Source organism: Bacillus rossius, chromosome 15 (genome assembly GCF_032445375.1).
Source record: "Bacillus rossius redtenbacheri isolate Brsri chromosome 15, Brsri_v3, whole genome shotgun sequence".
Lineage (NCBI taxonomy): Eukaryota > Metazoa > Arthropoda > Insecta > Phasmatodea > Bacillidae > Bacillus > Bacillus rossius.
The window spans coordinates 7,745,116-7,771,852 of record NC_086342.1 but is presented as its reverse complement, the minus strand read 5'-3'; the positions used below and the strand labels follow the sequence as shown (position 1 = coordinate 7,771,852).

The following is a 26,737-nucleotide window of genomic DNA, read 5'->3' as shown; positions in this document are numbered from 1 at the left end:
GAAGAGCGAGTGGCGTGTGTGTGTGTCACCGTGTCACCGTTATTCCTGATCGTGCTTCGAGCGGAGCGCCATCGCGAGCTGACAGGCCGTCTTCCTGGCGCGGATCAGAACCTGCTACCCCCTACAGCGTGTCTGCTGAGCGAGGTAAACACACACACATATTTGAAGTTATACTTCTAATGCGACTTCCAACAAGGTTGCGTTAAACGTTTAACGCTACCATGGAGAATTATTTGCATGCGATTAAAAACTATTTTTTAATGATGCCAAAGAAGTATAACTTCTCACGCGCGTACCTAAGTACACGCACTCATTTTTTTATTTATTGCCATATTTTAAGTGGCGAAATTAAAACGTAACGTCCTTGACTTACACTTAACCACACACATCTTTACTAACTAGGTACATGCAAAGTATGCCTGATAAATGTTATAGCATGCACATACCAAAAAACTGTCACAAATACGTTTAAATGAAAACCGAATTAACATATCAGTAAAAATATGAAAATAACATGTTTACAAGTATAAATGCATGTTTACAAGTATACACACACTAGGGTGTATACTAAGTGGAAAAAAATAAATAAATACAAACAGTAAGGCCCTGATTTTCTTGATGCCGTTTATTCTGTATTACAAAAAGTCTATACCTTATGTATATAGTTATGCTGTAGTGACTAACAAAGTAGTAGAATATGTCGCAAAAAAATAAGATAGACCTAAAAGGTTTTCAAAATATAGAGAAAATTTTGTAACCAAACCAAATTGTTCACGTGTGTGTGTGTGTGTGTGTGTGTGTGTGTGTGTGTGTGTGTGTGAACGAGTTGTTTAGTACTCGCCAGTGATGTGTTAACATCTAACCTTTCTAACAAGCAAATTCGTGTATTATCTATGTTGCAAATAAACTTATAATACGAAACTCCGACCCAAAATTTAACGAAGAATGCCAAATGTGATAAATATAAAAAATTGTGTGTTTTCGACTACATTTCTTGAAGCGAATCACACGTTGCTTCCCCGCATCCGCCGCTAGAATGCGCTGCCGGGCGATCGCTTCGTCGAACTATCGAATCATTCGATTTGCATAGCGAAGTTTTAAACTATATAATGAAGCAGCTCCGGTAAAAGAAAAGAAAAAAAAAACTAAACCCCGGATTTGTACCTATTTTCCGACAAGGAATTTCATTAAAATACGGCCCATATTGTTAAAATTCACTAAACAGTTAATGCTATAAAGTTTCCGTTTTACTTTGTGAGCTTTGGTTTGCACCATCCGCCATAGATGGTAACGCCGTGGTGACACATCAAAAACGTTTTTAATAAATAATTTTTTTTTCGTTTTGTCATTGTTTATTTTATAAGCCCCCGTTGACCCTCCTCCCCATGTTAGAGGTTGAAATCAGAAAAAAAATCCCCCCCCCCTTCTTTAAAGTTTTAAGTTTTGACCTTGGGTACCTTTATACATACACACACCCTCTAAATCGGCGAACGGAAAACAAGTGTGCTTCTGTGTAGCAGCCAACACAGCCGTAGTGGCTGACTAGTTTATCTGATAACTGTTTCTTGACCTTGATCTTTCAGTGCAAACGTATACGATTTTTTTTTTTTAGTAGTCGGATGCAGACAACTTCCGTCGTTTCTAATCGTTGCAGCTCGGAAACAGCGCGGAACCTTATCTTCGCTCCACAGCCAATTTTTGCAATCGGAACAACCAATTGCATGAAGTTACGTGGTGTGCTTTCGATTCTGATTTAAAATAAAGGCTGACGACGTGTATAAAATAGTCTTTTTTTTATTGCGAGGATGCATAACGGAAAACGTTCTTTTGAATTACCCAACTTACTTATCCATGATCTGTTTACAGTAAAATCAAGAAGTTTGTTTAATTATTATTCTACGGATCTAAGACGCGAAGAAAACTTTCGCCTCAAAATTTTTTTTTGGTCAAATACTGTTTTACTGTAGCTAACTCCACATGAATTTAATTTAAATGTGATATGTCTTTATTTACTAGCTATTTGTTAAAATTCAAACAAAACTTATTTATCCATAAATTACCGAATTTAGTTTTAAATTTTTATGATGGTGTTTAAACTGAAATATTGACTAAAATAAATAATATAATAAAAAATTACTCATAAGTTACGAGCAAGTGACATAAAATCCAAAGTTTTTCGAGGATGGGGGTACATGCAAAATTACGGTTGCAGAGTTTACTAAGTAATATATAAACATCCAAAAAAAAAAAAATTGAAAACATATGTTGGAGAAAAGGAGAATAAAGAGACGAAATGAAAGTTTGACAGCTATAGTACATAATGGCTCAAAAATTAAGAAAATCTTCTATTAAAAGTTTGCATGAGAGTTTGGCATATTTGTGGTTAGGGGCAGGTATTTTCCGCAAGAAATCTTAACAGCCAGTAAATAGCGTCAGCGGTTTCTTCCTTGTGATTGGCGACCGTCTGCGAGAGAAGCAGTTGCCGCGTCGTTACCACAACTTCGAAATACCATAACGCCGAATGTAAAAATTGACCACAACGCCGACAGCTAGAAAACTGCTGTGTACCACAACGCTGAAATAACAACTGAATGAATTTGTGTGTTTTTCTTAAATGTACCTTAACGCCGAAATACGACAATCAAACCTAACCTTACCTAACCTAGCGTATCATATCCTAACTTAACCTAGCCTATCCTAGCCTAGCCTAACCTAACCTAGTCTAACCTAACCTAACCTTTGTGGCAGTCCTGCAATTACATTTTTCGGCGTTAGTGTATTTCGGCGTTGTGGTGCGTCCCCGCGTGTCGTTGCCCTATTCGGCCGGGCCAATCAGAAGCGCTTGTCTTCCGCGCTGGATGGCTGTGACACGTGTGCCGACAGTACACAAGCAACTAGAAGAAACTCACCCAGTCACGAAATTCAAACGATGCTTCAGTGTTTCAACACAAAACTGGTCTCGGAATCTTTACGCGAAAAAAATACATGCCCCTATGTATGGTTCTTTCGTGAATACAGCACCGTTCATACTATGAAGTTTCGGTTTGGCTTCGTGAACTTTAGGTTCGCGTCATCCGCCACAGATGGCAGCACCGTGGTCACACATTTTCCGTTCCATTTGTCAGTGAGGGGAGTTAGTCAGGGCGCCAATCGCTGCCATGGCTGGCCAATGCCCCCTCCTAGCACATGATGCATGCGACCCTCTCCCTGCATGGCTGATCCCAGCATGACTAGAGCGTATAGGCTTCGGCCTGAGACGCACTTAGAGACTTTCCCTAACCCGGATCCCTCCCAAACACACATGGTTTTTTGTTAGGTTAGGAAAAAAAAATCCGCGTCATTTGCGGTGTTACTTCTACCAAATGCGGCATACCGAGAGCTAAGATGTTGCACATCGTAAAAAAAAAAAAAATGTCTGGATCCGCCACTGGTTCACAGGGCTTGTGTTGTTATCCTCACCAGACTGTACGGGAAAGGCCGGCGCGTGTGGACCGAGGATTGCGACGGACTGTACGCCGCGCTGCAGGTCACGAATTGAACACGACAGCGTCCTACCCCCCCCCCCCCCACCACCACGGCAATGCGTGAAGTAGGAGCGGACCAGGCGACGATGAAGTTATTTCCCGGGGATTTCCCTTCGCGGAATTGCAAACAGGTTCCCCCCCCCCCCTTCCCCTCCCACGTGTTCTGCGAATGTTATTAATGGAAGTGAGACTGGAAAAAAAAAAAAAATGCACGCAGAGCTGACGTCTGGACGAGGACGTCTGATTTTTATCAATTTTTTTTCTCTTTCAAACGGTGGCGTGTTGGCGGGGGTCACGAGCCATGGAGGTATTATTATTATTACACGGAGTGGGCGTTCGTCCTGAAGCTGAAGACAACTGCACGCATGTTTCGCGAAAAGATTCCGATACGAGCTGAAAGTTAAAACACTTGTAGCATCGCCTGTGTTTCCTGATTGGGTGAAGTTTCTCTCAGGTACATGTCTACTGTTACAACGCCAATCACAGTGACTCAGTGAAGGAGTGAACGTGTCCTCGGTGGCCCGGTAAAAACAAGGCAACGACTTCTCTCCCAGACGGCCGCCAACCACAAGGAAGAAACAGCTGGTGCGGGGTACAACTTGTTGCAGTCTAACGAGCGTTCAGATTTTTTTTTCGCGAAAAATGCTTGCCCCTACTGCTCAGCAATCGGTAGAGACCGGAAAAATTCGCGGGTTCTATTCGTGATATGCTAAAATTCAAATATTTATACCGTTGTGCTGCTTCTGCTATTGGTTCACTGTTAATATGTAGGACTCTTGTCCAATTAGATACAATCAATAAAAAAAGTATCCAATCACAAGTTACCCACTTGAGACGCCTCAAAATTCAGCAGCCAATGAACAGGCGCCGTTTGTCCAAGTAGGCAGAGGATCATGGAGTCTATCCTGGAGGTCATTGAACTCGCGAATTTTTTCAGTCTCTAGCAATCGGACAGCAAAACAAGCACGAGCTGTGTAAAGGCTGATACTTAGAGATACGGAAATTACGCGAATTCATTTAGTCGCAAGTTAGGATGCAAACATCCACACTCTCGCACTGTGTTTCGTGATTGGACAGCAGTTGTCTGGACACGCCCCTTCTACGACCCGTGAGCCAACGACGCCCAGCCAGGAGACAAGTAAGCGAATCTGGTAGTTACAATTAACAGGGATAAAACTGTTCTCGCTAGGAAATCAAGCATTGGAAATACAAACATGACCTTGAATTCTAACCTGAGGCCATACGGATCCGCGAAATTTTCAGGTCTCTGCTGTTATGTTAGAAGTTTAGCAGGATGAGCCGTGGATTTTAATTACTAATTAAAATTTATATAGATTATTTTACTAAATAAAATAATTATTTTTATAGACGTGTTTAGATTAATATCTAATACTGAGTATTTATTTTAATTTTTTTTATTTGTTTAAATTATACTTTAATAACAGTATTTAATCCACTTCTTTTATTATTATATTTACATTGATAATTTGCAGGCAAAATTTAAGTTAGTTTTTTAATTATGCAAAGAAAGTTTAACTTCTAACGTAATCAAAAACATTTTTTTCATTGTTTTCTCCATGACCTCCATGGCACCAGCTATTCCATTGATTCTAATTAATCGTCGTGGTGTCTTCTGGTGAACGGCTATTGATTGCATCGCCAATGCTTTAAATTCACGCCATTTTGTGCCTGCTGTGGCAAAAAAACACGGGTGCCTCAGCCAGTGTGCTGCATGTTTGTGTTATGTACGTTTTCCTCGAAATACGTACGTGGGTTAATAACTTCCGTTTACGTGTTTGGGGAGTAAACGACAGCGTTGGCACACCTGCTGCCACCTCGCGGCGCGGGGCAAATAACGGTAACGAGTCTCGCGGCTGGGCGTGCGTGCTCGCCGGTGCTAATATTGTTGTGTGTGCTCTGACTCGCGGCGCGTGTTTCGTCTCCTCGCCGCTAGGAGCGCCACGCCCTGTCATTAGCACGAGCCGTGTGTCACTCCGCGGCTTAGAGCCCCCCCCCCCCCCCCCCCCCCCCCCCCCTTTTTCCAGACAACCACAACCACTTTCGGAATCAGCCCTCCGGGGAAAAAAAAATTAGTTTCTACCCCGTTGGATACTCACCCTCAATATTTGTCCTGTTTTCGAGTCGTGTTCATGGCAGGCAGGGTTGGCAAAACACATGGCTTTTTTTTTTGACGTGAAAACGTCTAATAAATCGATGAACGCCGCGGCTGCACGCACGAAAAAGTGTCCCGTTACGATGTGTCCCGTTACGCTCATTGTACGCTTGCGCCGCATCTATCTCTCTTCCACTCGACTGTTTATAAAGTGAAGTGGAAAGTTAATGTGGTTTTCATTGCTTATTACAACAACAATTCCGGCAATAAAGGTTAATTATTCTTGCATTTAAAAAATCTGATTACTAGTATAATTTCAAGTATTTATTCTTTTATTATTAAAATAAAAATTATTCAATTTTATTCATAAAAGTATGCAATAATTTCATCAGTGTTTTGTTATGACGTCACGTTAAACTTTCGTCCGCAAACCGACTTTACAGACAACCAATTTTTTTTAATAAGGTGATTGAAATTTCCAATGCGTGCGCACTGTGAATCACATTTTTTTTCCACGGGATGAAAACAAGACTACATCCAGATATAAATAATATATGTGCTTTTAAAATCGTATACTTAAGTGGTTGATATTGAATACTGGTCCATATCATTAAAATCATTTGTTTGTTGTTGAATATTAGTGATGGAAATCGTGTTACGAACAAGTGAATTTATGTAAGTGATTTTTGTTTCCGTACGTATGATTTATTTGCATTATACATTATAAATTATCACATTATTATTTAATAAAATATTAAAATTAATAAATTAGAATAAACATTTAGCATATTTCATTGTAAAATGAGACTTTAGCTCGATTATGTGTCGACATGTGTCCCCCTCTTATATCACAATCTCCGAGTCCTCCCACATAAGGAGGCTCCAGTCAGCACACATGTGTGCCCCCTTCTCTTATATTACAATCTCCAAGTCCTCCCACATCAAGAGGATCCAGTCAGCACACATGCGTCACAATCTCCGAGTCCTCCCACATTAAGAGGATCCAGTCAGTATATGTGTCCCCCCCTCTTGTATCACAATCTCCGAGTCCTCCTACATCAAGAGGATCCAGTCAGCACACATGCGTCACAATCTCCGAGTCCTCCCACATTAAGAGGATCCAGTCAGTACATGTGTCCCCCCTCTTGTATCACAATCTCCGAGTCCTCCCACATCAAGAGGATCCAGTCAGCACACGTGTGTCACAATCTCCGAGTTCTCCCACATCAAGAGGATCCAGTCAGCACACGTGTGTCACAATCTCCGAGTCCTCCCACATAAAGAGGACCCACTCAGCACACGTGTGTCACAATCTCCGAGTCCTCCCACATAAAGAGGCTCCAGCCAGCACACATGTGTCCCCCCTTCTCTTACATCCGAGTCCTCCCACGGAAAGAGGATCTAGTCATCACACGTGTGTCACAATCTCCGAGTCCTCCCACATAAAGAGGATCCAGTCAGCACACGTGTGTCACAATCTCCGTCTCCGAGTCCTTCCACATTAAGAGGATCCAGTCAGTACATGTGTCCCCTCTTCTCTTACATTACAATCTCCGAGTTCTCCCACATAAAGAGTATCCAGTCAGCACACGCGTGTCACAATCTCCGAGTCCTCCCACACCAAGAGGATCCATGAGCCCGTATGTCTACACCTGCTCATTGGTCCTGGACGTGTCGCAGGACCATGTGGATGTTGGCCGCCCTGCTCGTGGTCCTGGCGACGGAGACCCTGTCCGAGCAGGAGTCCGAGGAGTGGCTGCTGGCCCTGAGGAACGAGTCCAATCAGCTGCTCTACTGCGGCAAGAAGTCGTACTGCTCCAGGACTGTCTACGACGACGTCGAGTGAGTCTTAGGTCCCAGGTCATTACAGTCCAGTGGTTACCAAACTTGTTCAGCTGGCCACCCACCTTTCCTCCACGGTCTATTGGTCCATGGTGGCGTAAAAAACCTTACTTGTTTCGTATCCCTTCTTTATATATTTATAGAGACCGGGAAAATTCGCCGGTTGATTGACCTTCAGGATAGACTCCAATATCCTCTGCACACTCAGGCAAATGCCAACTGTTCATTGGCTGCTGACTCGTGAGTCGTCTCGACTGGGTAACCTGTGATTCGACACTTCTATGAGTGAGGGTCTCTTATTGGCCCTCAGTCCTCCAGATTAACAGTGAACCAATGGCAGAAGCAGCACTTAGGTAAAATTATTTGAATTTTAGCATAACACGAAATGAATCCGCGAATTTTTCAGGTCTTTATGATATATAATTTACCATCAAATATTGTAAATATATATATGCTTTTTTAATGATACCGATTGATTATTAATAAACAAAATGTGTACTGATTTGAAGATGGTTGACAAAATACAAGCACTTTGTAGCAATAACAGTTACTTATTTAACAATAGATTTGTGTTTGCACACAATTCGATTTGTTTCGATTTTTCTTAATTTTTTTTTCCTGATGGTTGATTCGATGGTTTCTGATAGTTTTAGGATCGAGTCGCGACCCACCGTTTGGAAACCGCTGTTATAGACTATGAGGGATGATTATGTGTGAATAGGGCGTAACAGAAACATACGTGAAGGAGTTTTTTTAGTCACCCCACAGAGATGTGTAACACCTAACCTCGGTAACGAGCGAATTGGTTTCTCATGTTGCAAATAAACTTACTGTACGAAACTTTGATACGATATTCAATACAATGCCGAGCGTGATAAATATATACGCAAACTGTATTTTTCAACTACATTTATTTGGAGATAGATAGAGAATGAGATAGAGAGATAGAGAGAGACTTGTATACATGTACCTACTTCAAACAAATTACTATATATATATATATATATATATATATATATATATATATATATATATATATATAGGCATTGCAACGCATGCTGGGCATTATCTTATCTTAATAGATATAAATCCAGTGTCCTGATGTTTGTTTCCAGTGAACTCTTCACCAAGTCAACCTATTTCGATAAAAATTGGCATTTATGTGTAATTTTTTCCAACTTGAGAGATAGGATAGTTTTTATTTCGATTAATGGTCTTAATAATTTATAGTTAATAATAAACTGATTATCAATGTTGATTGGTGTTTAAGCCCGGGAAACAGTGGGTACTTCGTCTCCATGACAACGTTGCGTGCTCGAGAGTCGGCAAACCATTGGTGCTATTCGTTTTTTCTTCGGTACATTACAAAGAATTGTATTAAGTTTTCGTCAAAATTAATTAATTTCATTTTATTTCATTTATTATAACTGTAAATAAGAGATTTGGTCTCATTTTACCCCCGTGAATACAACCGTGCGAAGCCGGGTCGGGCAGCTAGTCTAGTATAATAATAAAACACACCGAGGTACAGTTTTGTGACGACCGCCAAGATGGCGTCTGTCGGTGTCTCAAGCCAGTGAGGTTATCAACGAGGAAAGGACGAGAGCGTAGCATCGGGTCGTGCTGCACTTGCTGATGGCACACGCGAATGTAGACCTCAGCATCTCACTTCTCTCGCATTACATACCCTGCGTTTCAGAAACAAAACAGTGAATGGGATATTTGATCAGCTTCCTGTAATCACTACTGTCCATTACCGATTCTTTTCCCCCCACCTTCACTTCTTACCGTTATGAAGCCTGTGTCACGTAACTTGCCTCAAATTTGACAGTGTAATCAAAAGTGGTACCAGTGGTACTCAATTCCCAACTGTCTCTCGCAAAGCATCGTATGTATGATGTTTGTTTAAGAACACCCACAACCACATGAAGTTGTTTACAAGCACTGTTTACAGAACACAATGGAAGAATAATACGTATACCAATGTTACTTTTTTTTTTTGAAAACTTTCAAAATTGAGACAGGTTATATGACAAAGGCTATACCTGCCAGTCTCTATCTCTCAGGCTCAGAAAATAATCCTGGCCTGCATGCGATGCACATAATTATTTTGACTTCCCCACACTGCAAAGTTCTTGGTGCGGTATCTGTTCTGTGTCGTTATTTTTGCTGTCACATCAGTGTGTCGTCTGTTTGCTTGTTGTTGATTCAATTATTGATGCGATGCCTTTGCCTTGTGGTTTTTGTGTTGTGAATGGCTATCATGGAGAGATGGAGTAGACCTACTGCTTGGACATATGTGCAGTAGGCCTACTGTTTGGACGACTGTGCAGTAGATCTACTGCTTGGATATCTGTGCAGTAGACCTACTGTTTTGGACACCTGTGCAGTTAAATAACGTAGGACTATACTGAATGTGGCTCAGAAAGATCTACATTATGTCAATAAGATGTCACAAACAATTTCCTAACAATTTTTCAAATCCGTTTTACTGTTCAGTTTCATGTAGGCAGCATGATGTACGCTGAAAAAGTTTGCTTGAAGATCTGATGAGCGGTGAGTGAGTGTTGGAGTTATGCTGTGTAATGCTGTGTGGTGCAACTTTCTTTCTTGTTTTCTTCCAAGAAGTCGTAACAGGATGGACACATACACAGTTCGTTTGTCACAAGGAAACATTCAACACTTCCGATAGTACATCTGCAAAACATGTTCCTTAAGTACATAGATTGACTATAAATTATCGAGTGCTTTGGTCTCAATACTTTAACGACAATTTTGTTAACTCAACTGTCATAACTTCAAAATTTGGAGTTATGAGTAGGTATATCGTTTAAGTTAACAAATTTTATACATATTTATATTCCAAATTGTAACATATGAGCTTACCCCAAAAAAACTTCTCTATTTCCAGTTATTAAAATATGTTTAAATAGCAAAACAGTATTTAAATTTTTTTATAGAAGTTTAACAAAAAAATCTAAATGTGTATTGACAAAAAACGCGTTAGGCTTGGCAACAGCTTCATATTGGTAGAATTGACCCAAGCTTAAATAATACAAATTATATATATAAATATAAATATAATTATATATATAATTATATAAAACGAAAGTGCTGGTGTGTAGGAATACCGAATGTATTAAAACTTAACTATTTCATCAGATGTATTAAAAGAATATCAATGACTTAATTTCCAAACAACATCTTAAAATGAAAAATCAACGGCCACCATATTTGCACATATGTTAAACGACTAAATAAACAAATTGATGCCTGGGCATTAAACTCAATGGTTGGAAATGATTATAAGCAGCGTGTTTTGTCCTCATTGCTACACACTGCTTCACCTGAAGTATACAAATTTCGGAAGGAGAGATAACTCTTGGGAAAGGAGGCAGTTGACTAAATAAAAACCAAAAATAGGAGGCTACAATTTGTATATCAATTCCATCAATCATTGTGCAGCATTGAATTGAAATTAGCAATAAATATGTCACATTTGATATCCATATTTTTTTTGTCGGCAGAAGGTATTTTTCTGAAATATATTACAGTCGGGTTGTTTTTACGCATATGAGATTTAAGTCGCGACGAAACATTTTTGGGAGCTTCGAAGGGATCTCATTCATGATAGATTCATATTCAGATCATAGGATTTCGTGGTCACGTCCATAGAAATGATGAAGTGCCCTTTAACCCAGAAGTCAAGATGTATAGGTAGTTCCATTTATATTGATACCCCTGTGGGAGAAAAGCTTTCATACATATTCTACTGCCGTCTTTTTGAGGGGGTGGTTGTCACCATTTCCACCCTTCTCCCTCCCTTCGATCCACTTTTGAGCCCTTTGGTCGTGGGTTCGCCTGAGTGTGCCTTCTGGTGGCGGGGTCCGCTCTCCTGTGCGTTGAGGCAGTTGATGTGATCTCTTTGAGGTTCGACGCCAGATGCCACTGCGAACCCGAGTGCGCGGCGTTCCGCGACTGCTGCGTGGACCGGGCCGTGAGAGACGACGCAGCTGCCCGAGATGATGTCGTGAGGGGCATCCCCGTCGACAGGTGGGGCTGCGGACTGTTCGCCCACAACCTGGTCAAGGTCAAGCCGTTGGGCATACCTCAGGTGGGTGCAGCAATTCGTTGGCAGACGAGCAAAAATCTGGCGGGCACATCCGCCCGTTGCGTGAAATTGATGGTGCCGTGATTTTTCTGAAGCCTAAATATTTTAATATTTCATTTGGGCTAAACGTCTCGTCGAAAGCGAGGTCATTTAGAAATGGTAACAAACAACAATGGTCCTTCCTGGCCGAGGTAGCTAATACAATACACATGTGGTGAGGGCCGTGAGGTCGATGCTAACACCCCAGCATGACTAAACATAACCGGAGGTAGCGTCACCTTATTCCTCTGTACATTGCCATGTAAACAAACACCCAAGTACGAATGAAATGAAATAAAATCTGGACCAATTCATCATTTACTCATTATCTTAACAAGTGTAAGTAAAGAAGGTATCACTGAAATACGACTTTGGTAGATGTTATGAGCTTGCATTGTGCCTAGTAAAAGGTTGTTGTGACATATTTCATGAGTACATTTAATTAAATGATAAATTTGATATAAAAGTTTCCACCACAATAGGTTTGTAACCATCCTTGTCAACATTACAAGTAAGGTGAAGAAATTATCAATCAAACATGACCAAGGAGTGATCGTGTGTTTGTCTTGAGCTTAGAGAATGGTTGCCTTGACATATGTCATTAGTATATTAAACTACCATCATAACGAGTGTTAGTGAGGGAGGTGAGCGATGAGACTCGGTGTGAGAACCAGCACGTGCCCTGACAGATGTCATTAGTTTATTAAAGTACCATCATAACGTGTGTTAGTGGGGGAGATGAGAGATGAGACACGGTGTGAGAACTAACCACGTGCCCTGACAGATATAATTAGTATATTAAACTACCATCATAATGAGTGTTAGTGAGGGAGGTGAGCGATGAGACTTGGTGTGAGAACTAGCACGTGTCCTGACAGATGTCATTAGTATATTATAGTACCATCATAACGAGTGTTAGTGGGGAAGGAGAGATGAGACACGGTGTGAGAACTAACCACGTGCCCTGACAGATGTCATTAGTTTATTATAGTACCATCATAACAAGTCTTAGTGAGGGAGGTGAGAGATGAGACACGGTATGAGAACTAACCACGTGCCCTGACAGATGTCATTAGTTTATTAAAGTACCATCATAACGAGTGTTAGTGAGGGAGGTGAGAGATGAGACACGGTGTGAGAACCAGCACGTGCCCTGACAGATATCATTAGTATATTAAAGTACCATCATAACGAGTGTTAGTGGGGGAGGTGAGCGATGAGACTCGGTGTGAGAACGAGCACGTGCTTGTCGCCACAGTACGTGAGCATGGTGATGCGGTGCCCCAGCGGTCACCGGCTCTCCGGGCTGTGCCACCGCCGCTCTGACGACCCGGGCGGCTACAGCTACCTGCTGGACGTGGCCGTGCTGGGGGATCTCTCGGGGATCTGGTACCAGAACATATACTGTGCCGCCTGCCACAACGAGTCCCAGCTGAGGTCCTACAGACCCAAGCTCGCCTGCAGCGACCCAGATTTGGACGTCCACGAGGTGCGTGATGTTGGCATCTGGTCAGCGTTTTGAAAACCATTCTATTATTCACTTCAGAGTCCTCAACGTGTCTCAAGTTCGGAGAGGGAAAAATTTAACTTACAAATGCATTCTTAAAAGTTTAAACAGAAACTGATGTACACTAACACTGAGATGATACATCAAGGAAAGCTTATCCTAATAATGTATTTACATTATAACACCTACGAAATTTGACGGATTTGAAGTCAACAAACACAGCATGTCAGGCATCTGAGAAAAGCAAGGAACCAATAAGACAAACAGCTTAACATTAATACCTTCCTGTTTGTCACAGCACTTATTGCTGTAGTAGTACTGTATAAGACAGTGACTGAAATACATTGAATGGCCTTGTTTTTTTTTAGTAATACCAAATAATTGGCTTTCTTCCATGCTTCTTCCTGAGCTTCATTTGGTTTTTGGGGTAGTGAAAGCCCCCTCCTCCTGCGCAAAACTGTGTCGGTGCGTATGTGCATTGACTATATTTATTTATTTATATATATATATATATATATATATACAGTATCGTAGCTAGGATTTGTGTATGGGGGGGGAGGCTAAGAAGCATGTTCCCCCCCTGTTAAAGTGGGGGGTCCGGGGGTCCTCCCCCATAAAAATTATGATTTTAAGGTGTAAAATAGTGCTATTTGAGCAGTTTTCGGTACTTAACTTTAAATATTGTAATGGTAAAAATATTAATTTTTTAATAAAAAAATTGTTTGAGTGATGAAGTAAGAAATTAATTAAAGATATTTTAATCAATCCAAGTGCCTTGTCCACGTCCACTCAAAATCATACATCATGCTCGAAGCTCGACAATACAAAAAAAAAAAGGAATAAAAATGGTTGGGTTGCGGCAGAACTGGCCTATTCCTGGAAACAATTAGCTTTAGCTTGAAGAGTTACCCAGTCACCACCTGCTTATAATTACCGCGCTGGTTAAATACAATAGGTGTAAGCTATTTGAAAGCTTGGGACCCGTCACGGCGTCACAACCTTATAGCTTCTGCTCGTGACAGTGGTAGGGGAAGGGAAGAAGAATCGGTAGGGCTCGCTTACTCTTCCCCTCCAGTGCTGTGTGGCCGGTGATAGCAGTAAGACACCCAGGCTTTTAGCTAACCTGCTTTCAGATAAGAAAAATAATGGTGGCTAAGGGGGAGGGGTTATAATGCCTAACCCCCCCCCCCTGGCTTGGCCCTGTATATATATATATATATATATATATATATATATATATATATATATATATAAAATTCTTGGCTTGGGAAACAGCCATTCGTTGTTATTCTGCAACTGACTAACATACCACGAAGCTGTTGCTTCGGCACATAAGTAAAGTTCCCCTCGACTATGCTGTGGTAAATGGTTACTGTTGCATGCTGCAAAAGTGCACGACTGTCACCAAGGTCAGTAAAGCTTGCAACGTATGTAATATTATTTGTTATCTCCAAGGATAGAATTTTATTAGTAAAGTTAGTTTTTTAAATTTTTTGTTGTGTTTAAATCAGTTTTATATCTTGTTTGCAGTGTGGTACAAAAGGAGATCCAGAACAACACAAACCCAGAATATAGGAGAATATATGAGTAGGAGTTGGTTGTTATCTGTCTTGAGAGTTTCTGGAAACCATGGTAAACCGAAGTCAGGATTCTCCTGAGCCTTTGAGTTACAACTGCAAATAAAAAATGTTATACTAGTAAATAAAAGACTCAAAATTTGACTAGCAAGCTGGACTTAAAATTGCTATAATTTGCTTTATGCAGTATAATTAGCCTTTTGTTACTGTAAAACACTCAGATGAAATCTTACAATGCAAAATAATTAATTTTTACGGTACAATATACACGTGGTCGAATTGAACAACAAAGCAAATTCTACTCATAAATGCCAGCTAATGACAGCTTACTGGTTTTTGAAGGCTATCCTTCTAATAACATACATCACAAAATGTTAGGGCATCTAAAATGAGCCAATGGCTGAAAATGTTTAAATTTTCGTAGAGTCATTAAGTGCATAGCTGAGATTAATAATTTTAAGCATACTCACATCTTTCGTAAAGCAATTAGATTTTTTATCCAGAAACATATTAGCTTTTCATTGAAGTTGTACACAATACTTATTGCTAAAGATGTATGCCCAACGAACTACAGTCTAATTAATAGAACTCGCATTATTATTAGAATTTTGGACTTTACTCTGCAACCACATGCCCATTTTAAAATATTGTGTATTTATCAACAATAAACAACCTGCCACCAACAAAAGAGGACTAAATCACAGATGACCCAATCAAGAATTTATCCTAGCTATTGTTAGCATGTTATGAACGTATCAAGTTATGCAGAGGACTGTGGAAGTCTTTAGATCTTTCAGAGTCAAAGCCCTGGGGCCTGGATTTGAAACGTGGTTAACCTGGTGCCCACAGCTGATGGAGCAGGCCACATATGTGCCCGGCAACCTGACATGGGTGTTCGCCAATGGCTCGATGTGCCGTCTTGAGCCGACCTTGAACAGCACAGGGCCCAGTGACGTGGGGTGGCTCCGGTCCTGCCCTGGCGGCATGGTGGAAGGATGCCCTGCCGACGCGGACCCTTCGCTCGCCGAGAAGTGCCGATCCTACGCGCTCTTCTCCATGGACGAGACCAAGACTCAGGTGAACCTAAAGACAACCCGTAGCACAGAGTCAGGTGAAACTAAAGACAAACATTAGCAATGAGTCGGGTGAAACTAAAGACAAACCATAGCACAGAGTCAGGTGAAACTAAAGACAACCCATAGCACAGAGTCAGGTGAATCTAAAGACAAACCATGAGACAGTCAGGTGAAACTAAAGACAAACCATAGCACAGAGTCAGGTGAAACTAAAGACAAACCATAGCTCAGAGTCAGGTGAAACTTAAGACAAACCATAGCAATGAGTCAGGTGAAACTAAAGACAAACTATGGCACAGAGTCAGGTGAAACTAAAGACAAACCATGGCACAGAGTCAGGTGAAACTTAAGACAAACCATAGCAATGAGTCAGATGAAACTAAAGACAAACCATAGCTCAGAGTCAGGTGAAACTAAAGACAAACCTTAGCATTGGAAAAGTGACGAATGGTAGTGTCTGTTAGTGGATCTACTCTGGGTACTCACATTTACTCCACTCATTAATTCCACCAATGCTCCATTAGCATCTCCTCACCCATCTTCATCTCCATCGACTATGATGTCGACGAGATGTTTAGGCTGGTTTAATTTTCTTGTCATTGCTATTATATAAAGGCTTTTCTTGTAAAATCATCACTCTTACATTTTATGTTTTGTCTCAAATTTTTTAAAATTTATATTTAGACAATTACTATCTAAGCCAGTAAAATGCCACAAAAATATTCATAAAAATAATTATTTGCATAAAAAATTTTATCTAAAAAATAAAGTTTATGAGATATCTTAAAAAAAATTGTAACCTAGCAAAGAATTTAGGAGAGCTTTTGGCATGAATTTACAATGGTAATGTTTAACTAATAGCATAATCACAAAACATGATATAACCAACTCGGTGCATGATACTGAGACTTATGGGAGTATGTCCAGTTTCAGGCCCTTATTTTATTTTATATTTCCTTTAAGACAGTTATATTTTAGACTTTTTGAAGGGCCAAACTTTAACAAAATAAAAAAAAATTATATAGAGCATATGATTTTTTTTTCATTATTAGCTGGCAAATTTGAATTTTTATCAGTTTTGTGCAGTATGGATAAGGAGAACCAAATTGAATAAATACCTAACTGAAAATTTTTGGATTTGAGAGCAATGCCGGTGGCTACAGCACGGTATGGTTAAACAATTTTTTTATTTAGTCAAGCCTTTTAAAACCATACAAATTCTGAGGATTTTGAAAGGCTAAGTAAAATTCAATATATATATTTTTTTTCTGAAAGAAATTAAACCCATATAAATGAATTGAAACATACAAAGTTCCAGTTTTATATTCCATTTCATTCTCCTTGTCCATACTGCACAAAAATGTTAAAAATGCAACTTTGGCAGCCAAGTATGCAAAACGTATGCGATATATGTATATTCATTTCGTAAATGTTCAGCTACTCAAAAAGTCAGCAAGTTAAACCACATGGAACGTAAATGTGAAATAGTTTACTGGAATGGGACATAAGCCTTTGAGCCACAATTTATCCAGTTGGATCGCCCTCCCGGTGAAGCAGGCCAGTGTGTGCCACTGTGCCCGTGCGCTCGCAGAAATACAAGAACCCGCACTGCGCGCTGTGCCACGGCGTGCGGGCCAAGTGCGGGGACATGTTCACGACGCGGTCCAACGTTCCTGGGGGGCCCTCGCTGAGCTTCGTGATGGACGTGGGCTGGGAGCGGTCGTCGCGGCCCGACCCGTCGTGGGACTGCGAGCCGCCGCGCGGGCTCTGGGACTTCCTTCATGGCCGCTGCCTCGCGCTGGACGCCTCCTGCGACGGCGACCGGTGCGACCCTGAGGAGTACGGTGACGGCGACGGTGACGACGGCGGCGGCGGGGACGACTCCCCTGGCGCCTGCGTGAGGATCACCCTGGTGCGCCACGAGTACCGCGACCTCCCCGGCGGGGGGATCGCCCTCAACTCCTCCCTCTTCGACGTCTTCGGCGACCACGAGTTCCAGGAGGGCCAGTTCCAGCGGCTGCCCAACGGATCCATCGCCGTCTGCCGGTCTCTAGTGGAGCAGGTCTGTTGAAGTATCTACCACTCGAGTTTCATCTCATAAACTCCACTTATAAGGGCTCAATGCCCTACAAAACCTTAGTACAGTACATGCTTCTGGTTGGTTAACAAGATAAGATAATAAGTAAAATATTCATAGGTAAATTAAAAATGTTAACATTTTTAAACTTTTTTAAAGTTTTTGTTAATGTAGTTGGGAAGTAAAAATAAAATTAAAGGCTAAGGGAGTGGCATTTTCTTAATCACCTCAGGTTAGTTTGTATATTTACAAGTGTAGTAGTAGTAGTAGTAGTAAAAGAAAAGAAAGTGGTCCAGAACCGCGATGCTCCCCCTACTTCAGGTCCACGAGGAGCTTGTGTTCTACCTGAGCGCGGCCCAGGTGTACATCACCGTCGTGTGCCTGACGGTGTCCGCCGTGTGCCTGGCTCTGCACATCGCCACCTACTGCCTACTGCCCAAGCTGTGCAACCTGCCGGGCAAGAACCTCGTCGCGCTGTCCTGGGCGCTGCTCCTGGCGCAGCTTCTGCTGCTGCTAGGGGTGCGCCCCGCCGTGGCAGTCCCGCGCGCACTCTGCGCCGCCATCGCCATCGCCTTGCAGTACCTCTTCCTGGCCGCCTTCTGCTGGATGGCCGTCATGAGCGCCGACATCTGGCGCACCTTCAGCTCGTCGCTGGCGCACGTCAACTCGGCGCGCGCGCACCGCAAGTACGCATGCGTCGCCTGGGGGGTCCCCGCCGCGGTGTGCGCCGCCACCTTGGCCGCCGACCTCGCCGACCCGGGGGGAGCCCTCGCGCCGAACCTCGCCGGGGCGCGCGGCGTCTGCTGGTTCGGCAGCCGGCGCGGCCAGGCGCTGTTCTTCACGCTGCCCGTCGTCGCCCTGCTGGTGGCCAACGCGGCGCTGTTCGGCGCCACCGTGTACCGCCTGCACCGTCACACGCGCGACAACTACCGCTACATCCGGCGCAAGAACAAGGAGGAGCTGTCGGCCACCTTGTCGCGCAGCTCTGGCGTGTGTTCGGGCGCGCCTGCCCAGCCCCCGGCCGCCCAGAAGCCGCCGCCCTCCGCGAGGTGCGAGCATCTCTCACTCGCTTCACTCGCATCTGTCGCTAGTGTAGTGAGGAACCATCAAGCATGATGGCCGGGCCGTGATCTGACTCCTAGTCCTCTTGAGTGCGATCACAGTGTCCAACCATCGCGTCATGTCGAGTCCCACGTCTGTTCACCAGCGAGGTCGCTAGTGCAGTAAGGAACCATCAAGCATGATGGCCGGGCCGTGATCTGACTCCTGGTCCTCTTGAGTGCGATCACAGTGTCCAACCATCGCGTCATGTCGAGCCCCACGTCTGTTCACCAGCGAGGTCGCTAGTGCAGTAAGGAACCATCAAGCATGATGGCCGGGCCGTGATCTGACTCCTGGTCCTCTTGAGTGCGATCACAGTGTCCAACCATCGCGTCATGTCGAGCCCCACGTCTGTTCACCAGCGAGGTCACTAGTGTAGTAAGGAACCATCAAGCATGATGGCCGGGCCGTGATCTGACTCCCGGTCCTCTAGAATGCGATCACAGTGTCCAACCATCACGCCATGTCGAGCCCCACGTCTGTTCACCAGCGAGGTCACTAGTGTAGTAAGGAACCATCAAGCATGATGGCCGGGCCGTGATCTGACTCCTGGTCCTCTTGAATGCGATCACAGTGTCCAACCATCACGCCATGTCGAGCCCCACGTCTGTTTACCAGCGAGATCGCTAGTGTAGCGAGGAACCATCAAGCATGATGGCCGGGCCGTGATCTGACTCCCGGTCCTCTTGAGTGCGATCACAGTGTCCAACCATCATGCCATGTCGCACTGGATCACTTAACAAACACAGCTCTGTTTTGAATTGATGAATCTTCCATTAACTCTTAAGGGCCCCGCTGGGCACACATGCAGTGTGCAACGCTTCAGAAAAAAAAGATCATGCCTTTTGAAAACTGCTCAAGATATCCGTGTGGATGTCTGTTTGTGGAAAAGCATTTCAGAAAGCGCTTTAAAGGCCGGTTGAGAGGAAATATTTTCGTACTTCGTTTTTGAACTGTAAAAATTATTCAAACTTGTGTTTTCGGAACACTTTTTAGGCATGAAACTCCCGGTACGTAGTGTTGAAAGCATTCAATGGACTAGTTTTACACCTTCATCGTTATTTCTCCTGACATTTATAATGTTATCGTTAATACTCAAATATCATAGGTGCACTATGCACGACCTCTAGGTGGACCTATTAAGGGTCTACACAGTAACGGACTGAAGCGAGTTGTTGACGGTGAAGGTTGAGGACGGCCTGTCTCTCCCCAACACGGTGTTATCTGGTGCGGCAATGTGCACGCCGTCAGCTCACCGACACAGTGCTTTTGACCGTTCGGCTACCGTTTTAACGCTTGCCACTTGCGAAAATCCGTGTTCGCCCCCCACCAGGATTCGAACCCCAGTCACCTTGGTGGAAGGCGAGTGTTACAACAGCTCGACCACAGAGCCTTTAAAAAAAAATTCTTTCTTTGAAGTGTCCGAGCCTCGAACCGAGGGCCTACACAGCATGTTGAGGTTGGAAAACACTCACCTTTAACTGCTTCCCGCTAGCAGACCACGTACTACTTCAGGTAAACATGTTCAACTTCTGCGTGCGGTTACAAAAGTCTGAACGTGTTTCGTCCAAAGCCATTTCACATTCAACCCAAACAGGTTGGCAAAGTAGTTCAGAATGACATCTTAAGCCTCTGATTTTCCGTTGAGTCTTGAGAGTACAAACAGCCTTTTGCGAAGGACGCAAAATGTAGTATGTTCCTGGCACAAGTTCGTGTAATATTTTACCGACTGCAACATTGTTCTATCGTTGCAAATGATGTCGGAGCCGAATAATTTTGTCTCGAAGACTATTTTGATTACCAATTCTTCGTAACTGTTTCGTCAGTTGTTTTTGTCTTGTAAAGTGACTAATATATTTAAATTAAAACAACGCAGATTCATTTTAAACCTCTGCTTGCTTTACTGTTCAACGAATTGAAAAAAACCTGCTAGCAATCGGTTTTGGAGATGAACACACTCTATACCAACTGCTAAGTAACCGTACACTTTCGCGTTTGTAAACATGTTTGCTCGAACCTGTTCATCTGAAGTATTCGGTGTTCCGTGTAACCGCGCCCTTTTAGAGAGCTTTTTCTTTTGCACATAAGCCTACTCTGTGGCTTACCATGGCCGACAATTCTGTGAAACACGCCTCGTACGTTCGCAAATGATTACGAAAATCGTCCGTGCCAAAGTTTTTTTAAACACGTTAACATGGGTTGACATTTCCTCTCCTGCAACCATTGCAATTGCAGTTTTTTTCTCCTAGTGATTCTCATCGCTAAAAAGCAAAATACCGATGGCTGGCCTGATATTTTTTCTTAGAAAGCACAGGAGGCATGATGTAGCTTCTCTCCACGCGAAGCCAGATATAACGGCCTCGCATTCTCTCTTCCGTAGTTCGGTCCGATACTCACGGGTGCATTTGGGTTAGTGCTTCTAGCACCGGCGAGAAAGTTCCTTGAGTGGTTTCAAGAATGTTTAGTGGATGTAAAGATACAGTTTTTAAAACAAAATACAGAAACAGGGATACTTGTAAGCCCCCAGAGGTTTATTAAATGCTCTAGTAAACAAGACACCCCTCGGACGTCTTGAGCAGTTTTCAGACAGCGTGGTTTCTTCTGAAGCTTTGCACACCGTGAGGGTTAGGATGCACACTACGTAAGTGTTAGAATGGACACTGTAAGGGTTAGAATACACATCGTAAGGGTTAGGATGCACACTTTAAGGGTTAGGATGCATACTTAAGAGTTAGAATGCACACCGTAAGGGTTAGAATGCACATCGTAAGGGTTAGGATGCATACTTTAAAGGTTAGGATGCACACCGTAAGGGTGAGGATGCACACTTTAAGAGTTAGAATGCACACCGTAAGGGTTAGAATGCACACTGTAAGGGTTAGGATGCACACTCTAAGGGTTAGGATGCATACTTTAAGGGTTAGGATGCACACCATAAGGGTTATGATGCACTTCATAAGGGTAATGGTGGTCGCAGGGGCGTGGCCGGCAGCCGGGACGAGGCGCGGCTCTACCTGTACCTGAAGCTGTTCGTGGTGATGGGGATGACGTGGACCTTCGGCTTCCTGGCGACGCTGGCGGACGCCCCCGCGCTCATGTACCCCTTCATGGTGCTGAACGGCATGCAGGGCGCCTTCATCTTCCTCATGTTCGACCTGAAGCGCAGCATCGGCCGCATGCTGTGGGAGCGGCTGTGCGGGGGCAGGCGGGCCGCGCCGGCCTTCCTCGACTCCAGGGGCGGCGGCGGCGGGGGAGGCGGCGGCGGCGGGGGCGGCCGGGGCAGCGGCGGCGGGGGAGGCGTCAACAACAACAGCAGCAGCTCCGGCCACCAGAAGAAGACCTCCGCCACGTCCAGCTCGCTGCTGTCGAGCGGCGCGTCCAGGCCTCCGAGCGCCGCCATGGTACGTGCCCAGTGCGCGCCGAACAACTCACACTTACTTGGCGTAGGTAGTGGAAAAATAAACTGACTTTGTTTAAGCATGCAAATAATTAATAGAAATAAAAAAAATTACTGGAGTGATATTATAAATACTGATTAAATTTTAAAAAACTCAAGTTCTTAATATTAATATAAACACGTGTATAAAACTAACTATTCAATCTAGTAAAATAGTCAAAATAAAATTGAATTTATAATTAAACTCAATAAATAATATCAATGTTTACTCTAAATTATTTATTATATAATAATTAAAATAAATTATACATACAATACGTCAACATACCTAATTTACATTAATGTTTTAGTTAAATTGACAATAATGCAATATCAACACCAAAGTAAATGATTTAAAAGCACGTATATAATTTTTATTTGTAAAGTACCCTTTTCTCATCCTGTAAATTTTTGTTGCATGATGCGCGCACATCGTAAAAAAATTAACGCTGGTCATTTTTTTTTTCATAACGCACCTAAAGAAGATTAACATCAAAACGTTTTCTGTACTTTCTGTACTTTTTCTTTTCAAACCATTTGCCAAGAAATAGTTTTGTAATACTACAATAAATATGTTATAACTTTAAACAACACATGGCTATGGTTATTTTTGCATATATGAAATACGTTTTTTTGTGATAATAATGAATGTTTCTTACAAAAATTGGCGCATAATTTTGTACGAATTCGATATGCCTACGAAGGAAGTTATGATTTTTTTGTTCGCCAAACGTTGTTTATTTTACCCCTTGCAGTAATGTGTGGTCGTATAAAAAATTATTTCAGACGAAAGTTGTAGATAATAATTTCAGGATTTACAATAAAACAAAACGGATTTAACATTATATTTCAACCCCTTGCAACAATAGTTCGACTAATCAAAAAAAATTCAGATAAAAGTTTTATTTCTATTAAAACTAACGTACTCATGATTTACTTACTGCATTTGGGATCGAAAATTCGAAAAATGGTAAAAGCACCCTACATTCATGATAAAACAAAACTTTCCCTCTTTTCCACCCCCTTAAAAGTCAAATTCCAGAAAATTAGAAAAATCTAATTCGTATATAAGTTATGAAAGTGTTCATTCTTAATTTCTTACCGTTAGAAATAGTAGACTCGCCTTGGACGCAACTACAACCCAGAAGCCAAGCAAGTTGTTTTGTTACAAGGTGGTAGCATTGTGGTGAATAATTAGTATTAAAGATGTACATACGCCTGCCTCTCTGCTCCGAATAGTTGAATTCTATAATATAAAACTTCTCGCTCAAAAAAAAAAATATATATATATATATACACACACACACACACACACACACACAATGGGTGGGTTCCATCCAATACTGATAGCACTGAGAACATTGGACCTATGAATGGACTCTCTCAGAGGTAGTGGGCTGACCAATTAATTGCATACCTCCTCTCTGCTCCTAATAGCCTAGTATTTCAAACATAAACTTATTTTAAAAAGTAGCCACTGATTTATCGCGGTTATCTTTCAGTGTGATATTAGGAGATTATAAGTCGCAAGGTGGTGGCATTGTTGTGGATAGTCAGTGTTAAAGATGTATACCTCCTCTCTGCTCCTGATCGCCTGATACTATAATACGAAATGGCTAGCTCAAGAGGCGTCTTGGACTAGCCAATGATTGACATGCCCAGGCTGGCAGCACAATGTGTCGGGCATACATGGCCGTGGTAACTGGGGCAACCTGGGTGCTGCGGCCATATAAATTATAGTTGTAAGATGTACCTTTCTTTTCTTTCAGCTCACCTGGCTGGCTGGCAGCCTGGCGGGAAACGACGAAGTCGCCCCCTAAAAACCAGTCATGACCAAACACCCAAATGCGGACAAAAATGTCCAAGTGCCCGCCATTGCTTAGTAGATATTTTCTACTCTTCCAACTCTTCTTCCTGAGCCATCCTTCTATTCCCGTAGCCAACCCGCATGTAATTAATGCACGAAATTTTGCATCCCGCATGTAAGTGCCCAGGGTTTTCCCTGTGTCTATGCAGGTTTTACCTGGGCCCAACTTATCTAGTATTAGTCTAGAATAGTCAGTGAGGGGAGTTAGTCATGGCGCCAATTGCTGCCATGGCTGGCCAATCCCCTCCTAGCACACGATGCATGCACCCTCTCCCGCATGGCTAACCCCTGCATGATTAGAGCGTATAGGCTTCGGCCTGAGACGCACTTAGAGTCTGTCCCTAATCCAGACCCCTCCCAAACACACTTAGTTTTAATTTAGGTTAGGAAAAAAAAAAAAAAAAAGAGGCGTCATTTTTACACCGGGCGGATTCCGTCCGATACTGATAAGCACTGAGACCATTGATAGATGTATCATCGACAGAACAATAAAAAAGTAAACTACTATGTTTACTTTTATCATTGGTACTCGCAGTGTTATTACTTACTGGCCAGTGGAACCTGAGAATATCGGAAACCTGCTTGCTGCTTCTTCATTTCGTCAAAATATTGCTGTTTGTGCCGGTGTGTGGTATCAGGAGATTATAAGATTTTGAGAGGTGGCATTTTTGTGTATCGTATATTTATTTATTCTTATCTCTGATCCTAACAGCTTGATACCATCACATTAAAATTTAAAAAAATAATAATAATAAAAACGTGAGCGTGTCTATCTAACTTCGGTAACTAGTAAATTCATGTGTTGTTCTCATGTTGTTTGTTCATGTTACAGATATACTTGTAATACCAAACCCAGACACGAAATTTAATGTAGCATTCTTTAAAATAATGCTGAGCGTGATACATGTAGCCTACTGATTAATAAAATATTCGCGTTTCAAATACAAATGTGTTAGTACAACGAGGAGTGGGTGCGATATTGTTGATAAGCAATGAAGACACTGGTGATTTGTAAATGTAACAATCAAAAGTAAACTATTGCATTTGCTTTTATCAGTCATTTCGTAATGCTTCGCAGTGTTATTGCTGGTCAGTGAAACCTGAGAATATCGGAACCTGCTTGCTGTTTTTATATTTTGTTCGAATATTGTTTTATGTACCAGTGTGACTGATATTCGGAAATTATATTCCCAAAGGCGGGATTGTTCAACTTTCTAAATATGTCTTGCATTTTACTATTCTATATTAATATTAAATTTGTTTGGACAGATTAATCAGTACTTAACATGAAATTATGAAACAAAATTAAGAAACTACCTTTTTTTACATAAGTATGTATTAAGAAATTAACCATAATTATAAGCAGAATATGCATTCGAATCAGTGTAATACCATTTTTCTTACGTATTTTAAAACGAGATTACTTTTTACTATTACTATTTTAGTTTTCCGGGGTAGTTTCACTATCATGAAGTTTCATTTGGCACCCAATACGTTTGGTGTATGCTCTCACGTTCACGAAAGTGACTACATTCGGGTTTACGTTGCTAGACGTGGGTCCGCCATCTTTGTGTCACGTTTCCGTGCAATTTTCACGAAATCTCTCCAAACAAATTCCGCACACCAAGAGCTAAGATGATGACTAGAGACCTGTAAAATTCGCGGATTCATTTCGCGATAGGATAGAGTCCAAATACTTTTGACATTTTTTTGCTTCAGTGATTGGGCCATTGGGCCACAGTTTATCTGAAGGACTCTGGGCCAATTAAAAATCTTTAACAGAAGAATTAGCGAATCACGATCATTCCAGTCAACAGGTGTTACGAGTCGGTAACCAATCAGCAGATGTAATTTGCACGAGTGCATAGAGGATCATGGAGTCTATCCTTTAGGTATTTGAAATCGCGAATTTTACAGGTCTCTAATGATGACACGTAAAAATAATGGGGTGTGGCTGTGTCATGGACACGGCCGTGTGTTGTACGTGAATACGTGTACGTAACAGATAATATTTTCTATACAAAATATAAAATACGTTATTTTATGTATGTTATAATCATGTTTGAACACTAAGAAGTCATTTGAGTTTCCATGTTTTGTTTATGATAGCAACTATTTTTATTTTATTTTAACACCATATATATTCACTGTAACTATTTTACACTAATTTTTTTATATATGCAATAGATATATTTTGACGAGAGCTGACGTTTGAAACTCAAACGAACGTCGTAGCTTCTCCGAGTCAAAAGTTATACTAAATGGAAAATCTCGAAACGCAGAAGAATGACAAAATGGTGGCGCTTCCCCCTCCACCCGCGCGCGATGCGTCACAGTCCTCACTTGGCGTAACAAATTATTTGTTCCTTTAGCCATCCAGGGGTGTAATTAAATTTTTGGATGGAGATGATAGATATGTAGCTGCAATCATGGGCGTTGCAAGGATATATTTTTTGGGTTGGGGGGG

The 26,737-nt window shown here is 42.1% G+C and overlaps 1 protein-coding gene across 1 annotated transcript in view; it reads left to right on the top strand.

Moving 5' to 3' along the window:
- LOC134539529 (uncharacterized) overlaps positions 1–26,737 on the top strand; it is a 59,848-nt gene that overhangs the window by 30,141 nt on the left and 2,970 nt on the right. Inside the window, exons 2-8 of the mRNA XM_063381629.1 lie at positions 7,318–7,479; positions 11,410–11,593; positions 12,888–13,118; positions 15,563–15,790; positions 17,381–17,851; positions 18,188–18,915; positions 21,945–22,368. Coding sequence (XP_063237699.1) covers positions 7,322–7,479; positions 11,410–11,593; positions 12,888–13,118; positions 15,563–15,790; positions 17,381–17,851; positions 18,188–18,915; positions 21,945–22,368 — 2,424 coding nt within the window. The 5' untranslated portion in view covers positions 7,318–7,321. The remainder of the gene's footprint in view (positions 1–7,317; positions 7,480–11,409; positions 11,594–12,887; positions 13,119–15,562; positions 15,791–17,380; positions 17,852–18,187; positions 18,916–21,944; positions 22,369–26,737) is intronic.